At 43.9% G+C, this 17743-nt stretch overlaps 1 protein-coding gene across 3 annotated transcripts in view; it reads left to right on the top strand.

Annotated features, from left to right (window-relative positions):
• Positions 1-17743, top strand: part of RARA (retinoic acid receptor alpha) — a 202196-nt gene that overhangs the window by 141270 nt on the left and 43183 nt on the right. Inside the window, exon 1 of one of the 3 annotated variants that reach the window (XM_056547855.1) lies at positions 4416-5760. The exons of the other annotated variants lie outside the window; for them this stretch is intronic. Coding sequence (XP_056403830.1) covers positions 5592-5760 — 169 coding nt within the window. The 5' untranslated portion in view covers positions 4416-5591. Of the gene's footprint in view, positions 1-4415; positions 5761-17743 lie in introns of those variants that run through there. 3 annotated transcript variants of the gene reach the window in all.

Here is a 17743-nt window from a genome sequence, read left to right as displayed (position 1 = left end):
TTGTTTATTCTCCAGAATGTTCCTCAGAGGAGTACAATTCTGTAGAACAATCTAAGCAGATAAACTAACAAACAATGAATCCTGCTCCTAACGCTAGCCAAAGCATGACCGCTGTGATGCTAATGGATACAGGACCGGATATTGTTTGGATTATTTAACTATAACCGATTGTACCATAAACAAAAACATATTCCACCAGTGACATCTATGTCCAATGTTCTGTTCAGTAAAATCCCAATATACATAAAAGAGTCAAAAAAAATCAACAGACCATGAAAACAACTACAATAAAAAAAATTGTAACGATTTAAAGGGGTTCTCCACCTCCAACAATTTCTACTGGATTGGATGTTGTTAGGGTCACATAGAAAACCTAGCAGTAGGTGTTCAGTTTCCTTGTAGCACCTCCACAGGGGGAAATACAGCATTACATAGTGCTCCTTCAAATCGGTTGGATGTCCAGAGTGATGATCTTTTTATATGGTCTTCACTTTGGCCAAGAAATAAGGATCTGAAACAGTGGACACCCCTCTATTAAAGGGGTTGTCCAGTGAAAGTCAACGTATCGCCTATTTACAGGATAGGGGATAAGTGTCTGGCTGCAGCGGGGTCCGAATGCCGGTACCCCCTGCGATCTCCTGAAAGGGATCCCGTATTTCAGATTGCCCAATCCTTTTGTTCTCTGGAAAGAAAAGTTGCCACCAGAGGAGTCAGGCAATTACCGTATTTTTCGTCCTATAGGACGCACCGGCATATAAGACGCACCCAATTTATAGATGCAAAATCAAAAAAAATTAAGATTTTGAACCCAATAGTGGTCTTCAACCTGCGGACCTCCAGATGTTGCAAAACTACAACTCCCAGCATGCCCGGACAGCCGTTGGCTGTCCGGGCATGCTGGGAGTTGTAGTTTTGCAACATCTGGAGGTCCGCAGATTGAAGACCACTGCATAGGAGGTAATACTCACGTGTCCCCGCCGCTCCGGACCCGTCACCGCTGCCCTGGATGTCGCTCCATCGCTGTCGCCGTGTCCCCGTCGCTCCGGAACGTCTCTGCTGCCGGTCGGGTATCCTCGCTCTCCGTCGCCGCCATCACGTCGTTACGCACGCAGACGCACGTACGCGACGACATGACGACGAGGAAGGAGAGCGCCGGCCATACAGGGGATCCCTGAACGGAGAAGACACCGAGGAGGCAGGTAAGGTCCCTCCCGGTGTCCTGTAAGCACTAACCCGGCTATTCAGTCGGGCTGTTCGGGACCGCCGCGGTGATTTCACCGCGGCGGTCCCGAACAGCCCGACTGAACAGCCGGGTTAGTGTCACTTTCCCTTCAGACGCGGCGGTCAGCTTTGATCGCCGTGTCTGAAGGGTTAATACAGGGCATCACCGCGATCCGTGATGTCCTGTATTAGCCGCGGGTCCCGGCCGTTGATGGCCGCAGGGACCGCCGCGATAGGAGTGTATTCGCCGTATAGGACGCACCGACTTTTTCCCCCCAGTTTTGGGGAAGAAAAAGTGCGTCTTATACGGCGAAAAATACGGTACTTTTTTCCCTTTCAGAACACATACACACTTGGCTGAGCTTGCATGTTCATGGGAAGACAGGAAGGAATAGCTGTCAGCTATCTGAAGTGTGTAGCCAGTTTAAAGTGTGCCTATCATTTCAATAAAGTTTTAAAACACCTGCATGACTTTATTTGGTTGAACCTCCAGAGCGATAAGATGATTTCATTCAGTGCTCTACCTGCTGTTTTTGAGCCCCTAAGAGCCCCCTCCATGGTGTACAGCTGTTTCTCATTCACTCACTCTATTTCAGGGGTGGGGCCAGAACTCATCTGTTTGCTAAAAGTACACACACAGTTACTTTCTCCCTTACTTCTGTTTTTACTTCTCTCATCAAATTACATACTCCCCTTTACTATTCCATGACATAGTGCTGATGAAAGTGCACTGAACAGGCTTGCAGTGTTCTGTGCTGATTTAGGACAGCAAATAAATGGTTACCGTAAACAATGTACAGTCTCATACTGCGCTGGGGGATGGTTTATACAGTATACTACTATAGATGGAACATGTAGAGCGTAGGGGTTACTCATGCATTGGTTTTACAATGTGCTATGAACAAAAGGGAAACAAACAGCATCAGCAAATGCTGCTGAGATGAGAGGGAAGCCTTGATTTACCTTCTATTGACAGTGCAGATTGATCTTCTGAATGATCACAAATGCAGGTTCCTCAGCCTTTCTTTCTGGTAGAGTAAGTGATTTACAAAAATGTTAAAAATCACGTAGGCTATGATATGGGGCAAAGTTGTTTAAAATAACAGTGACCCTTTAAGAACCTTTGGACCTAAAATGCTCCTAAACACTTTTTTAAGCATAAAATGCCTTTTGGTTCTTCATGGTAAAGTGCATATTGATATGATACTTTCCTTGATGCCAATACGTATTAGTGAAAAAGTCTTGGTCTGTGGCTAGCTTCAGATAATCTTAAATTGACTGACACTTGAACTGAGGGTCAAGTGATATGCTCATATATTTTGAGTGCTGGCCATTCAATCCCAGCCACTTTCACCCTAATTCAGCTTGTTATTTATAAGCTAAGAGTACAATGGTGCTGCTTAGATCGACAATGATTGCTACTTTACGTCATGAAATTTGGAGCAATATAGTACTTACTGTGATCATAAGCACATCTGGAGGAGTGCCGGATTAAGTCTAAAGTGATGGCACAGCCTAACAATATGTTTCCTTGTTCAGGAGGGAATTGAAAATGATTATCTAGGTTCACATAACGGTTTGTACCTCCGAGGCTCGGATACGTCGGGAAACTGTCAAAAAGACATTCCGGTGAATCCGTGCTTGGACAGGCATGGGCCCTATTGATTTAAATGGCCCCAGAATAGTCAGCTAGTGACTATGTTCAGGGTCATTTTCCAAACGTATGCGAGATTTGTCTCAGACTGGAAAGTGCTACAAGCCAAGCTTCTCAATCCAAGCCAAAACTATATACGCTTAGAAAATGATCCAAATGTAGTCAGTAGCTGACTATGCTTGGGCCATTGAAGTGAATGGGGGCTGTGCCTGACCAATCATGGATATTTCGGCATGTAATGTTTACGGTTTCCCATGCTTTAATGCCTTGGAGTCACAAACTGTGATGTGAACCTAGCCTCACAAAGAGCATCTCTCACCTGTCCGGTCCTGCATTACACAGACAATGGCTGAATTGGACAGGCACTTTGTAATGCTTCATTTTCCCTGTGGTGGCGCTGCAGGGAAATCAGGACCTCTAGATTCCTTATTGCTGGAGGTCCCAGGAAGGGAACACTTTTTGATCAGCTTATCAAGGGACAATTATAACAAGTATGGATTATCTAATGTGGACAACCCCTTTAAGAATTTGTTCATGAATCAACCAAAAACATGATGGGCCCTAGAAGTAACTGATCTGCAAGTAGAGATGTCCTGTCCTGCTGGAACTCATGGGCTCTGATGTAGATGAACCATATTACTGTGTAGGAAGCTTGGTCCACTGGAGGATCTCATGGCCATCAAGATGCAAGGCCATGTCTTATGCCGGGAGTTTTAGTGTTGCAACTGCAGGAGAGCCAAAGGTCAGTAAATACTAAATTAAAGCATAAATTCTAAGTATTTTTCAATAACAGTTGATGACATTTTTAGTAAAAGGCAAAATCAGTCCGCTGTAGCTTAGGCCTATATTGACATTGGCATTGTCCTTATGAGCCCACACATACAAAATGTGACACCTTCTAACACTTGGAGACATTTAAGTATCCATATAATATCTGGTTTGTTGTACATGTGGCTCAGGGTACTTGTATATTGAGTGCACAAAAATGTCTTCCTTGTCTGCAGAGCTTGCAATCCATTCTGGGGTCATCACGGTATGTGTATAATTAGATGCCGCTTATCTCTCCATGTGCTCCTCTCTCCAGGTCTGTGCATTGTGTGAGTATAAGTGACAGGACCAGTAATGTGATGTATCCCAGACTAATATCCTAGTAGTGAAGGGTGCAGAGGGGTCATGGAAGGAGTGGTCAGTCCATTTCAAAATATGCAGTAGGGGGGTGGGAAAGTCTGTGACGTCAGGAGCCGAGAGAAGGAGCTGGGTGGGTCATTTGGAGGTGAGTACAGAGGTTCAGGGAGAGGTCATATGCATGATATTAGGCAAATGAGGGGGGTAGTGATGGAAAGGCCTTTAGATCATTGCATGCTCCTAAACAATGCACATGAGGTTGGGATTTGGGAAGGACAGGCCTTTGTTGGGACTGACTGGTGTGTCAATACAGGCAGGGAATAGGTTAAGAGTTAGGAGGGGGGGTTGGGGGTGTTGACTTCCAGGGCTCAGCTGCCTTCAGTCCATCAGAATGGAAAAGGGAGGGGGGAAGAGACAGCAACGAAGTCTGCAGCAGTGAGCAGTGTGCATATGTAACACTACAATCCGAGAGACAGGAATCCCCTGTACTACAGGAGGAACCGCGGGATCTGCACCCCCAGGAACCTCCAGACATACACAGGATATCACCTACCTCTCATTCACAGTCAGTACTAGTCTTCTCTCCATCCAGGATCTCCCCTCTAAGCAGGTACCTTCCTCCATTCCATATCGTTGAGAGTTCCTACAACTGGGCATCGAACCTCCATCCTGGAGAACACAAGTAGGTGGTCATGATCCTGCTGGGCTCTGTAGAAGGAGATCCGACCTACGATTGACTCCTGGAAGACGGAGCCTCGTATTTTTTTTTTATTAAGGATTGTACCTATTGAGGATTTCCCTTCTCCCACGGCTGGCGTGCTTTAAATAAAAGACAGCATCACAAGGAGATTCCTGAGCGTCTATAAACCAAGGAACCCTGCATCTGAAACATCGTATCTCCCATCACGTTGGTTATCCCCAAATCCATCTGTAATCTCTTCTTTGAGGGCTGCATCCTACAGGAGAATTACACGGATGCCTGTTTGCTCTAAAGAGATTTTCCTTATTTAAGACTTTCTATTTAGACCCCAGCTGACCATGCCAGGCAACCCTTTTAATCCACTACCACTCTCCCTAATTGACCTACCCCTCCTGTTCCTGCTAATGGAGTAGATTCACAGCTCCGAAGGATTTCCGAGGATTCTGTGCCATCAAGACATAGAGATAAAACCTGTATAAGAGCATCTCTTTGCAAATGTACAGAAATCTCTTCTATGGAGCAGGGTAATGGGGATTTTAGAAAACTCTAGGCATCTGTAGAAGGTTGTATACAGGCCAGTCTACCTCCATCTCCAGGGGTTTGGATTTTAAACTTTGCACTATGTCCCTCCCCCCTCTCCAGCCATTTGATGGAATCCATGCAGAGAGTTAAAGGAATCTCCCATCAGATATTACCTCTGGATCTGTCTGCAAAAGCTCCACACTTTGAAATACCCCATATATCCTCTTCCACTAGGATTTCATCTAAATCATCTTAATCCTATTGCTATATACTATATATACATCTATTTTTTTTTTTATTACGAACAAAAAATTTGAAATCTTTTGTATTTCTTAACACATTTATGGTCTTCCGGTGGCTTTATTTACCATGTATGAAAACGTGGATGTACCAGGGTTGGGTACCAGCCCAACGCATTACCACATGATGGATTTCTATACACAGAACAGGGCCTGTATCATGCCGGATAAAGGAATTGGGGCAATTCATCCATTCGGGACACCAATCCGGAATCAGCACTGGAGCCATTCCAACCATTGTACGTAGGTGGAAAAAAAAAATAGATGCTGTTCCTTTTATAAGGCTTGACCTAGATCCTTAAACATGGGATGAGGGCCGTTTCTCATGTTTTAAATGCTTTTCTTCTGCTGTCATGTGCATGTACATATTTATATGTGGTTTTCCGTGTGAACGTATGCATATTTATTAGTGCATTTTAGGTGCTTACTAGAAAATTGGAAAGTCAATTGTTTTACAGTAGACTGTCAAATCAAGAATAATGTATTGCTTTTCTTTAGAGGTCTAGCATCATCATTGCTTTATATGCACTATATTGCTTGTTTTATGTTTATTTGTGTTGGCCTAGAGGTCATCAGGCTATCTGGTACTAAGTGACATATATATATATATATATATATATATATATATATATATATATATATATATGTGTATCGCTTTACATTGTTTATAGTATTGTATCATGAGACCACATTAGGGTAACAGTTTTTTTGTTCATTTTTAATGATTTTGTCCCTTCGAAAAACTAGTTAATTTCTCAAACCCCCACCCAAACACTATTGTAGTATCTCTCTGGACTACAGTCTCTCGTCTACAGTACGATAGCACTTTTCCTGGTCATTCTCCACAATAGAGCCATTATTCTAGAAAGAAATAAAAGACATTCTCAGCCTCACTAAACAGGCTCATAGCCCAGGGTTTTAGATGATAGCACAATTCTTCCTCTTGTATAAGAGTACCCATTCTCTCTTTGGGCCTGGCTAAAATTCACTTTAATAAGGATTCTTCACTCCAGCTCAGGAGAGAAGTGAAGATATTTCTTTTTTGTAATCTATTTGGAAGATGGCTTATATTTCTGGCTGCGGGCTTAACCCGTTCACTTCTGTAAGCCTACATATTTGGTCTTATCAGATATATGTGATCCTGCTGCCAAAACAGATAGAACCGCTATATAGACGACCTAATATTTTTTATGGCGAGTACCTGGCTGACATTTTATGGGAAGGTTCTTTCTAAGTATAAAAATAATCACTTGGGCTCAATATTATATGCAGCTGATGGTTTCTTAATATTACATTAGGATTTTTTTTTTACATACAATTTATATTTAAATGCTGTTAAGAAGTTATTCCGTAGATACAGTACTGCAAAATGAGAAGTTTAATGTTAGGTCAGCCTAACATACAGTAACATCGCTGTAAAAGTTTTGTCCTGTAGAAATATATGAAGTAACATGATAGACCAAATGTGTCTAACAAAAATTTTGCCGCAGTGGAATGTTGGTTTATTATTTTATTTTAATTTTTTTTTGCTGTCTGATGCTATTGGATAGATTTTAGATTGCATTATGATTGTAGAGGAGTGCTTCCATTGACTAGTTTTGGGAAATGTGTATGGGGACAGCAGAAACAAGGGTCAGTTAGATACCTTTACAGATAAACAGCAAAAAAGGGTACTGTGGCCTACCATCTTGTCTATTTCCATTTATATATATTTATAGGGACAATGGCTGTTGAGAAACAATCATTGAGCTACAGCTGTCTAATGTGTATGGCAACTTTACACATCCTGAATCTTTGCATTGTCAATTGCACAAAAAAATGTGAAAAGTTTTTTTGTATTTTGTTTTACTTTTGGGTTTCTTTGCTTTTTTTCCCCTATATATTGCACTGTTTGAATGCTTGTATGTTTAGACTTTTTGTGACTATGGAGGAAATTACTTATCAACCAGATTGGAACAGTAGATTGGAGCCTGTTTGGGGCAGTTGTTTGTATGTGAGTTGGGGGGGGGGGGGGATCACCTACTCTAGAAGATGAAACAAGTGGTTACCTTTGTTTTTTTATCTTCTCGCTATCTGCTGGCCTGAAAAGGAGGGGCAGGTCTCTCCCAACACCAAATAAACACTAGTATTTATTGACCAACCCCCCCCCCCCCCCCCCACCCCAAACACTGTCTGTACACAGAGGAGCTAAGAGATCAGAGGGGAAACACTAGGCTCAATTACACCTCCCCCGACACTTTCTGTACACTTGTACACTGTGGGTGGGTGGCTAGTATGGGGTATGTGTTTGTTAACAATGGGCATTGCATTCCTGGAAAGTGTTTGCTATGTGTTATGTTCAAGGAGATACAAAGAATTCCCTGTATACTTCTCGCTGTGAAAGGATTCCAGAACTCTAGCAGTTAACTAATGTTGATATTGTTCTGCATGTATCCAGCACCGATATATCATTTATCGCCATCAATAGTCTATATGTATCTCCCAATGCTAGCAAATCTGTGCTCGTTCTATACGACTCTGTCCAAATGGCCTTGGTAAGTATAGAAGAAAGGAAATGCAAGACAAAAGGTGTGAGGGAGCCTGAGGAGGTGCACATAGCAGGCGTCCTTCGACTGTCACTATGTATAAAGTCTTGAGTAAAGACAGTGTTTATCATGTCCTTGAAAATTGCTGCCATTACAAATGTTGGAGGGTCTTCCATAGCAGAAGAAATACTACACGGATACATTCTGTATGTGTACAGAGTAAATCCATTGTGGTGCAGCTTGAAGGAAATCTGCAACGTGCGAGAGTATGACTGTTGGAGAGAACATAGTGATAATGTCCATGGCTTTTGGGGTGCTGACATAAACCAAATCCCCAACTAGGGAGCGAGGTTATGCCACCCTTCTCTCCTAGACATGGGAATATGATGCAAAGAGTTTCATGCCCTCTTGTCCCAGGATGGGTAGAGATATGATTGAATGAACCAGCACTAGGGAGGTTTCCATTTCCATGTCTTTTGTGCCATTCTTTCCCCTTTAAATACTTAGATGCCTTACAGTCAACAGAATTGGAAATCTTTAAAGGGCTAGTTATACACATTAGATAAATATAAGCTGAGCTCACCAATTTCAGCAGGAGCGGTCAACAATCTAATGTGTATGGTGGCCCACTGACTTATCCGACACTGGTGGATGTCAGGGAAGATAGGATTGAGATATGATGGATTTCATCTGCATGATTCTTTTGTTTTCGAGAAGATGAGCCAGTAGTGTTTGGCATACCCCTCATCTTGGCCAAGCATGTAGTCGTACAAGATAATTGGACAAATTAGCTATTGACCAAATAAGTGTTCGGCGGACAGCTGTCTAAATTGTATAGCCAGTTTTATAGACACATGGTTTATATATACCTTATGACATGCATAAAGGGATGCTATTGCAGAGCCTGGGGGAATGGAGCATGAGACAGGGATTGAACAAACACCAATCAGAGTATCCCTTTGTTATGCTCCGCCCCCTAGGGGCTTTTTCTAGTGTATCAATGCTCCCTTAATAAATTTGTATGGAAATACTGCTGAAGGTTCTCAGAACTAGACAGTCAAATGAATATATGATCAAACCAAGCTATTTATGTGAACTTCGCTCCAGGCCTGCATATTTTCTAGAGATTACATATGTTGTGTGTGACATAAGGTGTGCGTGCACATGCTGGGAAGTCTAGTTGGAATGTTCCTTGTTTTCTAAGAACTGACATGAAAAGCTCTTCTGCATATTGTGTGGGAGGGGAATACACCACATATTACATGAATTAACCTATTTTGGAACACACTTCACGTTACACTTCTGCGGGGCATTTAGCATATGTGCACTCAGGTATTTTGCAGAAGATTCCTGGAGTGATTCTTGAAAGTAGTGCGGTTGCGTAATTTCCATGTCAACGGCTATTATCTCTGCTTCCCTTTACTTGTTTAATATTATTCTGCCTTCATTTGTATCTAGTGGGGAAAAAAACACCCATAGATGATAAATATCTATATTCACAAAGTTGCATCCTGCGTTGGTAATACTTTTGCTTTCTTTCCCTCGGAAAGTAATATGTAATGATGTTACACCCCCCAAATAGTGACTGCCAAGTCTTATAATATAATTATATTTATCCCCATACACACCCTTACTCCATGCTATTCAGGAACCTGGGAAAGCTATGTGGGAGTCCTTGTAGGAGCCCCATATGGGCTAAAGGGGTTGCCCAGTTTAGAAAATGTGTTGAAGAGCCTTTCAACATATCCATTCATTAGAAAGACTCTCATTGATTTTAACAGAGGTTGTGAAATGCTTAATTTCCCCTGTGGTGGCACTGTAGGAAAATATGTTATACAGAGTTCTTCTACATCAGTGGTCTCCAAACTGTGGACCTCTAGATGTTGCAAAACTACAACTTCCAGCATGCCTAGACAGCCAGATGTACATGTGGTTTCAATGGGGAGAAAGCAGTAAGTCACAGGCAGACACCTCTGACAGCTGCCGATTTGCAGGGAGAACAAAGGAGTCGAGCTTTGAAATTGCACATGGCTTCTTTACCCCAATATTTTCTGGGGGGGGGTATTAAGAGGCCATCATACACTCAAGATAGTTGTCTGGTCCCCCTAAAATTGGAGTATTTAGATGACATTTCCAATGTAATCCTTTAGTTAGTGGGGTTTTTTTTGTATGAAATGCCATGCAAGTCTATAGGACTCCTGGTACATTTTCTGATCAGGTTTTACTCTTGGACTGCAGAGATTTCCTGGGACTTTTAAACATCCTGCCAAATGTGCAGCAGAGAGGTGCAATAAAAAGTGCGGTGGACGGGATATGAGAACGAGATAGGAGGTCGGGATAGGAGGACGAGATAGGAGGACGAGATAGGAGGACGAGATAGGAGGTCGGGATATGAGGACGAGATAGGAGGTCGGGATATGAGGACGAGATAGGAGGTCAGGATATGAAGACGAGATAGGAGGTCAGGATATGAGGACGAGATACGAGGTCGGGACAGGAGGACGAGATAGGAGGTCGGGATAGGAGGACGAGATAGGAGGTCGGGATAGGAGGACGAGATAGGAGGTCAGGATATGAGGACGAGATAGGTCGGGATATGAGGACGAGATAGGAGGTCGGGATAGGAGGACGAGATAGGAGGTCGGGATAGGAGGACGAGATAGGAGGTCGGGATAGGAGGACGAGATAGGAGGTCAGGATATGAGGACGAGATAGGTCGGGATATGAGGACGAGATAGGAGGTCGGGATAGGAGGACGAGATAGGAGGTCGGGATATGAGGACGAGATAGGAGGTCGGAATATGAGGACGAGATAGGAGGTCGGGATATGAGGACGAGATAGGAGGTCGGGATAGGAGGATGAGATAGGAAGTCGGGATATGAGGACGAGATAGGAGGTCAGGATATGAGGACGAGATAGGAGGTCGGGATAGGAGGACGAGATAGGAGGTCGGGATATGAGGACGAGATAGGAGGTCAGGATATGAGGACGAGATAGGAGGTCGGGATATGAGGACGAGATAGGAGGTCGGGATATGAGGACGAGATAGGAGGTCAGGATATGAGGACGAGATAGGAGGACGAGATAGGAGGTCGGGATATGAGGACGAGATAGGAGTTCGGGATATAAGGATGAGATAGGAGGTCGGGTTATTTAGTTGAGATATTAGGACAAGAGCATCATTGTTGTTATTCCTCTTCCACAAGGTTCAGGTAGGGACAATGCTAGTATGTAATATATAAGTTTAAAGTTGATCGGTATCTTATGACAATGCTAGTATAATGCCATAAACACTATAGTAACTGACTGCAATGTATGGATGCATATTTAAAGGGATGCTTTACCTTCTGGTAAGGGCTTGTTCACATGCTGTTGTGCTCTGGTAAATGGAGCTCCCTCAGCCAGAAAATTATACTTAGAAAAAAATATTGCATGTCCTGTACCCACAGTGTATTTTATGCTGCAGATCTGCTGCTGAAGGAACGCTGCATGATGGCTTTACATGTGCCTATGTGCAGACACACTGCCATGTGCGAGTTGCGGTGCATGCGCGGTGTACTCGCACACATTGTGGCCGCTCCCCCTGCTCGATGAGCTAGGCCGAGAGCTGCCGCGATGCGCGAGTATACTGCACATTCACGCTGCGACTCGCACAGGGCAGTGTGTCTGCTCGTATCGGTGTATTTCCGCTCTGAGCAGGCACATATAAAGCCACCATGCAGGGGTCCTTCAGTGGCAGATATGCAGTGTAAAATGCACTGTGGGTCCGCTCGTGTGAACGTACCCTTACTATAGATTATAGGTTGTTCCTTGATGTCCTGCGGGTTTTGTTGCCTTCTTGTGTGTTTTTAGCCATTCGTTTCCGTCAGTACACTGAGCTGTTTATTCTTGTTGCACAGAGTTACAGCATTGTTCACTTGTGGACTGAATTGTCTCCAAGGCAGCAGGGCCGTATCTTGTCTCTGTACAACCAGAATAAACAACGCAGCCAGACTATATTAATATCTGCCTAAAAATAACTGCAGAGAGCCAGGAAGAAAGAAAGAAACAAAGAAGATTTAGGCCCAGATGTATTTTTTGTGCTGAACTGGAACCCTATGGTGATCACATTTTGGGGGCAGATGATAAAGATGTATAAGTAACCAGCTGACCATACATGTCAGATACATGTCATCTTGATTTCATTGGGACATGTCAACCATCTAATGATGACCTAATGATGATGATGGGAATGGGAAGGATTGGACATGTTGGATTTAAATTGTCTGATCCTTTTATTTTTAGGAAGACAAGCCTCCATTAGTGCAGTCAAACTATGACGACTATGACCTTCTTGAATGTAATAGGACTGACTTGCGATTGATGTGAATAGTAAATATATGGGTAGTTTCTTAGAATAGGTCTATACTCCATGAGCAGCATTTCCCAAACAAAGGTTGCCCAGGCATGCTGGAAGTGGTAGTTTTGTAACAGCTGGAGGCACCTTGGTTGGGAAACACTGTCATAGAGAGAATAGGTTCTATATGGGCATCCATAGATTGACTACCCAAGGTGGGCCTACGGCCCACATCCAGACATGCTGAAAGTTGTAGTTTTGCAACAGCTGGAGGCGCCCTGGTTGAGAAAAACACTGTTGTAGAGAGAAGGGGTTGGATATGGGCATCCATGTGCGTAACTATAGGGGGTGCAGAGGAAACAGTCGCACAGTTGCCCTGATGCCTAAGGGGGACCTAAGGCAAATCTGCCCCATAAGACACCAGTATTATAAATGGCACATGGGGCCCTCTTGCATATTTTGCATTGGGGCCCAAAAGCTACAAGTTACACTTCTGTGGGCATACATAGGTTGACTACAAAAGGTTTAGTTGGCTATGGATAGTCCTTTATGCCTTGTCTCGCCGATATCAGTAGTTAGTATTTCACAAAGAATGGCCAAAAAAAAACAACATGGCCACCTCAACTGAATGTAGGTCATAGACCCACCTTGGGTATCCCAATTTATAGCAAGAGTCAGATCACCATCAAAGATACTCTCGGGCGCAACCTTTAGTGGTATTGTGGAGTTGCCCTCTGGGTTTGCTTGCACTATATAGAGAGTACCCGCCGTGCGTACATGGGTCACTTAATTGACGGTCTGGTGGTGTCGCTGTAGCATGTGACTTCTTTGATAGGATTAGCAGCGATTAGCGCAGGACAAACAGACTTTGCAGAGTCAGAGCTTCTCTGGCCAGAGTAGAAAATCTGTGCTTTAGGTGTCACTGAGCCACATGTCCATTTCTTCCCAGCTCCCCCTGCTCCCCCCAGTGTTACCACCTTCTTCCTTCCTTTGTAATGCGGGATCTTCCCTCCCAGGCACAGATAACACAGGAATCTCTGCATTGTGTGACCTCTGACCTTCTGTGCTTATCTAGATGAGCCTTATAGGGAGGAGTTGCTAGATATGGCCAGGACAAGAGGCACAAGTTATATAACCCAGCAAATCTCTGCTCTGCAGTAATACAACGAGATCAACAGCGCAGACGGAGGCCCACTGCTCGAATACAGGCTGCCCATAGACGTGAAGATTTTCTCCTTATGATATGTGACTAGTATTCCTTTCATTCAAAAGCATATTTGGTTTTCCAAGTTAGATGCCCATATTGCCTCTGTTAAAGGGGTACTCCGCCCCTAGACATCTTATCCCCTATCCAAAAGGATAGGGGATAAGATGTCAGATTACGGGGGTCCCGCCACTGGGGACCCCCGGGATCTCGGCTGCAGCACCCACCTGTTGCGGCTTCTGGCAGCGCTGGAGGCTCTCATCCTAACGCCTCACGACCACGGTGACGTGAGATCTTGACATCACAACTCCGCCCCCATGTGCCATCACGCCCCGCCCCCTCAATGCAAGTCTATGGGAGGGGGCGTGTTGGCTGTCACGCCCCCTCCCATAGACTTGCATTGAGGGGCGGGGTGTGACATCACATGGGGGCAGAGTCATGACGTCACGATCTCACGTCACCGTGGTCGGGAGCCGAAGCCTCCAGCGTTTCTGGAAGCCGCAACAGGTTGGTGCTGCAGCCGAGATCCCCAGCGGCGGGACCCCCGCGATCTGACATCTTATCCCCTATCCTTTCAATAGGGGATAAGATGTCTAGGGGCGGAGTACCCCTTTAAGTAAAAAGGCCTCATGCACAACGCAAACCTTTATAGCCATGATCACTTCTTTAGTCGCCATATAGTGCTCTGTACAATACCGTATAATGGAACTATTCTTCACAATAGCGCATGCCACAGTTTTATTTCTACCTGTGAAATCAGAGGTATATGAAGGTAAAGTATGGCCCTATTGACTTCTTTGGAGGCCATATTAGGGCCCTGTCCCGTTTGGATGGTTTCTGAAACAATAATACACCTGTGTGCAATGAGCTCTGACATTGCACTGTGGGGGCAAAAAAGGGTTAACAGAGAGGCAAGATTTGCTGGTACCCATACATATCCCAGGATTGGCATTTAGCAAATAAAAAATATGTACGGGTATGTCTGACTTCTTGAACTGCTCAAGGGCTGACCCAATGGCTCAGTCATCTTATATAGAGAAATCCAGTCTGCAGCAGGCGATGGGCATGGATGTCTCTGGCGGTGGGTTGCCCTTAGAGGATAGTCTACATTTATTTGTTGGCATCTTGTCACATTTGCTATATTGCAGCCTTTAGACACTTACCCAAACACATGCATTGAATATGACATTGCAATGTGTAGAATGAGCGCAGCTCCTAAATTGCTGTCATGTTAATTTAAGATATAGACAGACACGTACTGACCGGACCACTAAACTGTCTGAACAACTCCAGATTATAAGCTTTGCAATGATCACTGTCTTCCTACTTTAGCTATTGAGTATTACATTTTGGTTGCATTGCTTGCGACGTCTACCACAGCAATAATGCTGGACATAAGCTTGCTTGGTCAAAAATTTTTTTTTGCTTTCCATACATTTTTATTTCTTTATGAGGATAAGCTACAGCAAAACATCTCTGGCACCTGCTTATCTTCTACAGGAACAGTGGATTGGGTATCTTGAAATCGAACATGCCTAGTTCCGTGGTTCCCTGGTAGACCCTCATGCATACTAGATTGTTGGATGATCCTGCCAAATTGGCTGATTCATCCAACTTCTATCTACGATGTGTGTATAGAGGTGCTCGTACACATTTAGTAGCTGACCCTACTAAGAACGAAGACCACACAAAAGAGGACCATGTATATACTTTATTAATGAATGGACAATCCAAACATATTAAAAAGCAATAGGCATAGAAAAAGAAAGATAGGGACCGGGGAAGGGGTCAAAAGGCATAGATAAAGAAAGATGGGGAGCGGGGAAGGGGTCAAAAGGCATAGATAAAGATGGGGACCAGGGAAGGGGTCAAAGGGCATAGACAAAGAAAGATGGGGACCGGGGAAGGGGTCAAAAGGCATAGACAAAGATGGGGACCAGGGAAGGGGTCAAAGGGCATAGACAAAGAAAGATGGGGTCCGGGGAAGGGGTCAAAAGGCATAGATAAAGAAAGATGGGGACCGGGGAAGGGGTCAAAAGGCATAGACAAAGATGGGTACCAGGGAAGGGGTCAAAGGTCATAGACAAAGAAAGATGGGGAGCGGGGAAGGGGTCAAAAGGCATAGACAAAGATGGGGACCAGGGAAGGGGTCAAAGGGCATAGACAAAGAAAGATGGGGACCGGGGAAGGGGGGACCCCTTCCCCGGTCCCCATCTTTCTTTGTGTATGCTTTTTGCTTTTAAATATGTTTGTATTGTCCATTAGTTAATAAAGTATATACATTTTATCACATGGTCCTCTTTTGTGTGGTCTTCTATCTTAGCAGGGTTTGTTATTTCAGTATTTAGTACCGTAGGACCTTCTTACCTTATTTACTTCATATCTATCCTCTCTCGTTTCCGGTGGTGACATTTAGTAGCCGGCAGCTTGTTCGGCCCACAGCTATATATTATGGCCTCAGACGCACGCTTGGGATGGCCAAGTGTAAATATGCTCTCAATTTGAAGTATAGAGTCTTTTATGCGAAAGAGTTTTTGCCCCATGTAAAAGTCCCAGCTTGATGGCTGATCACTGGGAATATGGGGCCCTACAACTCTTGGTTGTTTTAGGGTGAAGATGTGAGTCCGATAGCAGTCACCACAGGCAGCATGAAACAGATACAGGCAGCACGATGACAAAACAGTAAGATTTACTCTACAACGCTCGGCTAGGTAGTCATAGGAGGTGGTCCCTGCGAGTGTTTTCCCCAATCAGGCATTGAGCCATGTTGAAGGCATATAAAGTGCTAGATTGGCACTTATAAAAGGGAATTGGTCTGCCCATCTAAAAGGATCCTTAGCCTTTGCGAGACATCCATGGAGTCAACTTATTAAGATTTAGACATGTTGAAATCTTAATTCCTGATCTTGCTGCCCCAATACATACGTTCAGCCGCCATTAATCCAGTGTGTGTGGGCTAGTTTGTTTCAGAGAGTTCATGGTAATCGACCAATGTGAACAATTAAGAGGATAAACAATAAAACAGACTTATATGGTTGATCCTCATCTTCCGGTGGCACGATCGCACTAACCGATGGAAACTATTTCCATCTGTCACAGACATAGCGATGATCATAGACATACAAATCTCTGTTAGCAGCTTTAGCTATGAAGGTATTTCCGTGAAAAACACCAAACAGTGAAAAGCAAATTTCTTCCAAAAAAGAGATGAATCCGCACTGCACAAGTTTTTTTTTTTTTTTTCTTTAGATTTCACATTTTTTCTTCATATGAAGCCTGTTTAAAAAAAAAATGTGGCTTGTAAAAAAGATAACCTCTGGCCCGGAGGCATTTAAATAATGAATTTGTCCGAATGTCTGGATTCGTGCTGTCATCTCCCAGTGACATCCTACTTCCTGAGGTCACGCTCTCATTGCTCTAATTTATAGCCAAAGACAGCTTTGTGCTAAGGGGAAAATGCTGTTGTGCATTGACTTTTCTTGCTGGATGGGATGGCGCTACTTCCTGTGATGCCAGATACGTTCCTTTTAATGTTATTTACTCAGAGATCAGTAGCATGGAGAGTAAAAAGTGCAGCAGATATGAACTCTGAGACCAGAAAAACAGAGACAGCCTGTACTGCAGACATTAAAGGGCATGCAGAGGCACTGCTGAAAAAAAATATTAGAAAAAGTAAAAAAAAAAAATATATATATATATATATATATATTGATGGTTGTGTAGTGTGGCAAATGCTTTACTTGTTGCTTCTGGGCCCCAATGCAAAATCTGCAACGGGGCCCCATGTGCCTATTTTAATACTAGTTTCTGGGGCAGATGTGCTTTGTGGGCCCCCTTAGACACCAGTGTCCTGGTGGAACTGCTACCTCTGCACCCCCTATAGTAACACCCCTGTCTCTTGGGTAGAAATATTGTTTCTCCTTATGAAGACTGCCAGCTGCTGCCAGGAAGTCTTACATACACTGATGCACCCTGGGAAAAGGTATGCAAATTAGCGCTCCTCAAGAACAAAGAAGGCTGTCTCTCATAGGTCTCTACCTTGTAAAAGTGGGCGTACACCTTCAATGGCTTTGACAGCTATCTCTTCCCATTGGCGGATCGTAGCGGTTTAGGGGAGGTGTGTGTGGCCATCAGGTTTCTCACCTCCCTGCAAAAA

The sequence above is a fragment of the Hyla sarda genome, chromosome 12, assembly GCF_029499605.1.
Source record: "Hyla sarda isolate aHylSar1 chromosome 12, aHylSar1.hap1, whole genome shotgun sequence".
NCBI lineage: Eukaryota > Metazoa > Chordata > Amphibia > Anura > Hylidae > Hyla > Hyla sarda.
This window is presented reverse-complemented; position numbering and strand designations above follow the sequence as displayed.